The sequence below is a fragment of the Henckelia pumila genome, chromosome 1 (assembly GCF_033568475.1).
Source record: "Henckelia pumila isolate YLH828 chromosome 1, ASM3356847v2, whole genome shotgun sequence".
NCBI lineage: Eukaryota > Viridiplantae > Streptophyta > Magnoliopsida > Lamiales > Gesneriaceae > Henckelia > Henckelia pumila.
This window is the reverse complement of record NC_133120.1, coordinates 94,504,101-94,511,077: the sequence shown is the minus strand read 5'-3', so window position 1 is coordinate 94,511,077 and position 6,977 is coordinate 94,504,101. Positions and strand designations below refer to the sequence as shown.

At 36.3% G+C, this 6,977-nt stretch overlaps 1 protein-coding gene across 1 annotated transcript; it reads right to left on the bottom strand.

Moving 5' to 3' along the window:
- Positions 1-409: 409 nt before the first annotated feature.
- LOC140874630 (uncharacterized) lies at positions 410-4,022 on the bottom strand. The gene is made up of 5 exons (XM_073277972.1): positions 3,906-4,022; positions 3,655-3,778; positions 2,153-2,632; positions 1,849-2,013; positions 410-1,745 (listed from the first exon to the last, which is right to left on the bottom strand). The coding sequence occupies exons 2-5, from the start codon at positions 3,755-3,757 to the stop codon at positions 637-639; spliced, it is 1,857 nt and encodes a 618-aa protein (XP_073134073.1). The 5' UTR covers positions 3,758-3,778; positions 3,906-4,022; the 3' UTR covers positions 410-636.
- Positions 4,023-6,977: the final 2,955 nt, after the last annotated feature.

The window sequence follows — 6,977 nt, the reverse complement described above, 5'->3', positions numbered from 1 at the left end:
GTTCCTCGGACACTTAAAACGAAAGAGGTGAGGACTCTCGGTAAAAAGTTTTGATAATATATCGAGGTGGGTGATGTCCTCGGTCTTTCATATAAGACACGCACCTCTACACAGTGAGGAGGAGCAACCTCGATTGGAGGACGGTTGGGCTTGAGGGAATAATCGTGGTCCTTGGTTTGAGAGGAGGATTGTTGAGAATTTAACCAAAGTTCTACAACGTCGGAAATACATGAAAAAGATCCTGAGTTAATAAGTTGGAAATATATCTCCGATTACATCATAGTGATAACGTACTGGTCAATTGAAGAGCTTTGAGCAATTCATAATAATTATCATAAATATAATTTTTTTTTTGAGCAGATCGAGATTAATTGCAAGGAATTAACATACATATATATGCCGACCGTGTTTGCCACCATTACTTTTCGAGTAAACTCGATAAACCTTACATATATATATATATGCCATAGTTTGGACACCAAATAAAACTTAGAGAAATTAAAAACACATACAAAATCCAACCACTTGGCGTTACGAGACGCCCATATCGTGTAGACCGCACAAGACATGTTCAGTGCAGTCGATTTTATTCATATATATATATATATATTATATGATATGATTAATATAGCTAGGCTAGGACAACAACCGATTGTTTGAAATAAACAGCCACCTGCAACTATAGGTACAACGTAGTATGGTAACCAAAAGAGGATACTTCAAGGTTATAAACATCACCGGCACGGTAGCAAAGAAAAGTAGAAGAACAGTTATGGACGCCAATCCGTGTTGATAGAAGATGAGACATGTGCAGAAGGCGACCATCATCCCGGCTATGGACACGAAAAGGGATGCCACCCCAATCACCATCCAAAAAGGCAACGAGTCCAAGAAATCGTCTTCCGCGTAACGGGACGTGAGTATGGAAAGAAACATCAGCATTGATGTCAAAGAGGATAGGGTCGCCACGGCCTCGGAGATGGGGAAAACATAAAAAAGCCTCTGGTTTTGTAGGCTCGGAGAACCGTTGTTGTTGTACCCGCCGGGCACGGTAAAGGCGGTGGTGAAAACCACCGTGGCGATTAGCATTGCGACTAGCATGCATGATTTAGCCGTCTGTTTCATCATCTTTTCGCCTTCTTTCATCAAGTCTTGGTGCTCTGAGATGAACACGTCGTGTGGCGTTTGGCCTTGATCGTTTTTCATGTTTCTGTATGATGGTTGGACCAACTTTTCGACTTCCTTGAACCACAATACTTCTCGTTGCATCTGAAGGGCTGCCCCTGGTATGAGATTGAGTTGATTTTGAGGGGCTAACCTGCCTGCCAAGTGCATTATGTTATTGCCTTCGGTGTCTATATATGTTAGTATCAAATCTCTCACACCGTGAACTTCGTATATTAAATTGAAGCATTGGACATGGCGACGTAAAACGGCGATATGAAATATGCTGTGTTTGAACTCGTTAACTTTGTACAAGAAATCCGGATAACGCCGAATCAGCTCCACCAAGAATTCGTCATTTGCTGATTCTGCTGCTGTAAAGAGAAGTTTCGCATTAGCGTTTCCAAAAGCTGCTTCCATATTATTAGCTCGTCCGGTTTCGATATCATTTCGTTGATGGCTTGATGCGGTAAGATACCAAAGATAATCGAGCAGTGTATATGCATCATCATCTTGATCATCTGTTGGTGGCAGTTCTTGCTTCGGCAAGTACTTCATGTTATTAGGCAGCACTGAAGCAACTGTACACATACTCGGAGTTAGGGATAGAATTCATGCATTTAGCAGCTAGCGTATAGGAAATTGCGAACATATATAACGAAATATATTATAAAAATCACTAACATGCACGGGCAATGGTTCTCCAGCTGAGTACTCCTTGTTGCATGGTGTCACTTAGGCCGCGAAAATGTGACGGATCCCGTGCAAGCACTAGTAAAGGTGTGTTGCCTTCGCGGTCTTCAACCCCAGCTAGATTGTTATTTTGTTGTAATATTCTGATAGATAGATCTGCATCCATTCATTGTTTAGATGATATATGTCGTCCTCAAGTGGTGGGATAATTTTGTAATTTCATATGTACGTAGCGTGTAACCCAGTGTATAACTCAATGTGTACATGTAGCATACCGTACGTGTCAATTACTCACCATACAACCCGGAGGCGATGGAAGTGGTGAGAAGCTCAATTTGATCGTTCTCATCCCACTTGTCAAAACCGGATAATGGGAAGAGATAATCGACCATGTCGCGGTGGCCTAAAAACGCCGCCATAAAGAGTGGGGTGACACCACCATCACCGCGGATTGTGGGCAATCTTGGGTTATTTTCTATCATCAAAACAGCGATATCGACATGCCCCGCGACGGCAGCGAAGCTGAGTGCAGTGTTTCCCTTTTGATTTTGTATTTCCAGTACATGGGAAGATTGGTCGCCCATCCTTTGAAGTAAATTAGCAACAAAAAGTGCATGCCCTTCCAAAGCAGCTATGTGGAACGCAGTTTCCCCGCCTTCTGTGATGCGAGATTGACCCAAGGTCATATCGTTGGCCAACAAGCTTTCAGCACTCTCCCACTCACCCTTCAACGCAGCTTTGTGCAGGGGAACACACCCGCTCAGATATCTTCCTTCTGTGCACAAACCAACTCGACCCGCGTTAATATTTATTAATTAATTAAAATGTCATGTTAGAAAATTGATCGAAATTTCCAAAAAAACAAAGCGAAAAGAGAGAATAACATATGGAAATTAATGAAATTTTCACAGTATATATATAAAATCAAGATTACAAAATGGCTCCAAATATACAATATAAAGATTGTAATTTTCTCATATATTTTTAAAGAAAACAATTAGTCTCATTCTTGTTAATTGAAATCCTTTTTTTGACATATATCGGATATTACTATTATTTATATGTGAGCAGTACTCCGACCAACAACCGTAACTAATTAAAACTAAAATATGACACAAGTTGTTGCACTAATTATAACCTTCTTTGTCTAATTAAATAGTCAACAATATCTAATTTAGGCTAAGATCATATATATATATATATATACACATATATATATATATATATATATTATAGGTATTTTAAAAATGAAAAAAAAAAATAGTGTAACCTGGGCCAATTAATTTTTAAAAGTAAGTAAAATTGTAACACACTAAAAAAAATGTACGTTAAAAATGAGCTTTAATTTGTCGATTCAAATTGATCTACAGATATTTAACTATTATTCAATCAACCAACGTCACCTAAAAAAGTATGATATACGTCATATGTAATAATTGTGAGGCTCAATTATACGAAGGGACCATGCATGCAAGGTCGATATTTCTTGTCCGGCCGGACCAACCTCACCCACCCACTATATTATAATTAAATAATTGGGTGTGTTTTCATACAATTAATTAAAAAGAATTTGGAAATAGAACGATTTTCAATTTTGCCTTTATTTATCGAAAATTTTAATGAGATAAAAAATTATACAAGCAACCAATAATATTAATTTAATAAAACCGAGTAAATTGAATTATTATTATTTTTTTTTTAAAAAAAAGAAAGAGTAAGAAAAAGACGTAAAAATATCAAAATTGAGCTATATAATTTAGACGGATCGAATTACCGACACCATGCAGTTGCACTTACGAGATGATGAAAGAAGTAGAGTTGCTCTTCGTTTCAGCACCCTTGACTTGTCTCGGTTCACTTTCTCCCATCGGCGACCTCCCGTTTCGACCTCTAATTCCATTAGTACTTAAACCAATAACGCCTGCATATAAAAATTAAAGATGCATGACAAGTACTCTAGAGTTAAGCTATATATAATATAATCAATTAAGAATATCAAAGGATAATTGATAGTTAAGGGAAGCTGGTAATTAGTTGAGTAGACTTACCGGTTAGCGGCCGGCGGCCGGAAGGAGCTAGCGATATTGGAGAGAAGAGCGGCAGATATCAAGATAGTTTCTTTCGCGGCAGGCAGCTTAATTAATTGACTTTTATAAACAACAGCACTTGAAAGAGTGAGTGAGGTTTTTGAGTGATATTATGGTCTTGGTCAATGCCGAAACTACTAAGTAATTTACAATTATATAATTGTCTCCATGAGCATCGAATTAACATATATAATTCAAGTTGAATTCAATCCAATGCAAGTACGTACGTAGGGACATCACGAGCATACCAAATCTCTTTAGAATACTACTGCAAATTAATAGGCCATGAAATTAATGGACTAGAAGTTTTACCTGTGGACCATGATATATATTTATAATTTCACGAGCTTTAATTTGGTTTTATTGTGGCTGAAAGAGACTATATACATATACTTGACCTATGAAGTCCCAACATCGACCTTCATAGAAATTTCTTGCAATAAATTAAATTAAATTTTTTTGCAATAAAATGTTGTTTAATTTATATATCTCCACCAAAACATGAAAGTAATTTTTTCTTCCGGCGGCCATGGAAATTATAATCTAAAGCATCAACGATGGGTCCATGCTCGTCTCTTAATCTAAAATAATTTATTAAAACAACAAATATATATAACAATGATGACCGGTGAGGTGAAGTGTGTATTGTGGTCAACGTTTAATCAATTTTTTAATATAAGGAAATTTTTTTTTAAAAGGATTTTATCTACTGATTTTATGACTAATATAATTAGTTAATTATAGGAATTTTTGCATTCACACCCTTCATTCAAGTTTAGTTTATGTTTCATTCGGAATAATTTTACCCAAATTCTAACACCATTTAAATCATATATATGTCCTCGGTATTTTAATGGAAGTTGGCATCATTACCCAAATGTTAATATATCTCCATATAATAGAGAGAATAAATTTCATTCTATCTTTAAGGAATTAAAATAGTGTTTGGGAGAACTTCTAATAAGCACTTCTCAGCTTCTCATTAAAAAAATTTCATAAAATTTTATTAATGAAAAGCTGAAAAATGCTTCTTATAAAGCTCTCTCAAATACTATTTTTAGGTATTGTACTAATGATAGCATCTTATTATCACATAAGGAGATAATCCTTTGCCATGTGCAAAAATGATCACTTATACATGGAAGTTAAATATCAAATGCATTAAATATAAAATAAAATAATTTTCTTCTTGCTGGCTTTCTAATTTATTCGTTTGGTTAATTTGGTCTGTATATGAGTCTAATAATATTATATTTTATAAGTCAGTAACATATATAATGGATTAATTTGTATTTAATTGATCAAATTAATAACATGTTTAGTATTGTAATTAAATAATTAAAACGTAAATCCATTTAATAAAAGCAACAAATTTATTCATTGATCATTAATTCCTTAAGGTACTGTTTGCTACACTTGATAAATAAAGGATTAATGAGTTATCACTCTTCAACCCATGCTTGGTTCATTTTTTAAAAGCCCACAAAAATTGATTGGGCCCGTGATAATGTTGGTTCACCAAGGAGAAAACATCCCTACAAGTTGGAGGGATAAATGGTGGATAAAATTATAATTATGTAAAATGACACTATTGCCCCCAAATGACCTCCATCCGTTGAAACCCTAACGCTCATTTCTCACATCTCAGAAACTTTATTTCTTCTCTCGGCGGCGCTAGAGAGAAACCACGCGAAGAACCAGGATTCAATAGGCACGAAGAAACCTTGAGAACTTGACTCGGGGAGGTGAGATTTGCGTCGCCATGACATTTCTTTTTCTTTTTTAGTTGTTTTTTTTGTTTTTTCGTGAATATTTTGGTAATTTTTATATGATTTTGTGTTATTTTTTATTTTAGTGACTAGATCGAACATGATACATGTTTTTCCTTGGTTGTTTGAAGTTATTTTTATACTATTTTGTGTTATGAACACGTTTTGCTTTCCTGATGAATTTGTTTGGTTTTTCTAGAATTGTGCATCACTGGCAACATGGTTGCTTCTAGTTTGTACTATGATTCTAATTATTTTTTGTCTTCAAATCGATTATGGTGTTTCTATATGCTATTTTTCCTTTATTTTGGTTTTTTTTTTCTATTTTGGGTATTTCGTGGATCTGTGGCTCAGGTATATTGCACGATTGAAAGGGCCCGTGTCCTGATTTAATATTTAATAATCAAACAACCAGGATTAACTAATGTAAACAGCAAAAATGAGTTAAAAATTTGCGTTTTGGGCCTACAGAAAATTCGGCATGACCTATTCGTAAATAGGACATCCCAAAAACCTGTACAACACAACCAGCAATATATACTCAAAAATAGAGACACAACACCAATTTACAAACCTATAGCCGCACTGGCCAATACTAAACACATGCAGAGCCGGCAAGGCTCGATCACACAAATAACAATCCAAAACAAAGTCCAAAACTATCGATACAGATACCCAGGGCATCACCCCGACAAATATAAAACTCGCTAAACTGATATATACATATATCTGGGAACTCAACTCCACGCTCGACTTATTGGGTACCACTAGATGACGTTCCACCAGATGCGTCAAATCCCCCTGGATAACCTGCTATGGAATCACAAACAACCACAACATAAAAAGAAAACAGGGGTCGGACCCCAGTACGACGAACTATAAAAAATTACGACAAATATAACTGACATGAATAAAATCAAGTACAATGCAATGACATGCAATGCAATGCGTGACAGGTATCAATAGAATAAGGGATACCAAATAGAGTCCAAATAATCGTATCACAATAATCTCAGTGGCCACCCGTGCCAGGAACGCAGCAGACCTCGAATCATCACTGCTAATCCACACACGTAGCATCGAGGGCGACAGGAGCTACCCGTCCGGCCTCATGCTGTCATCAGGAGTGTCGTACGTAGCATCGAGAGCACGGTTGCTACCCGCTCGGTCTCGTGCTAACTCAGGAGTGCACCAAATAATGTCACTCGCTCCATCGATAACTCAATACATCTCAAGAGATCAATATCAATAGCAATCAAAGGAT

Bases quoted from the DNA above. Each gene is read 5' to 3' on its own strand.
- LOC140874630 (XM_073277972.1), bottom strand. From the start codon at position 3,757: ATGGAATTAGAGGTCGAAACGGGAGGTCGCCGATGGGAGAAAGTGAAC. The intron at 2,633-3,654 runs GTAAGTGCAACT...GTTTGTGCACAG, and splicing joins TCTACTTCTTTCATCATCTC to AAGGAAGATATCTGAGCGGG. The intron at 2,014-2,152 runs GTGAGTAATTGA...GAATGGATGCAG, and splicing joins CATCGCCTCCGGGTTGTATG to ATCTATCTATCAGAATATTA.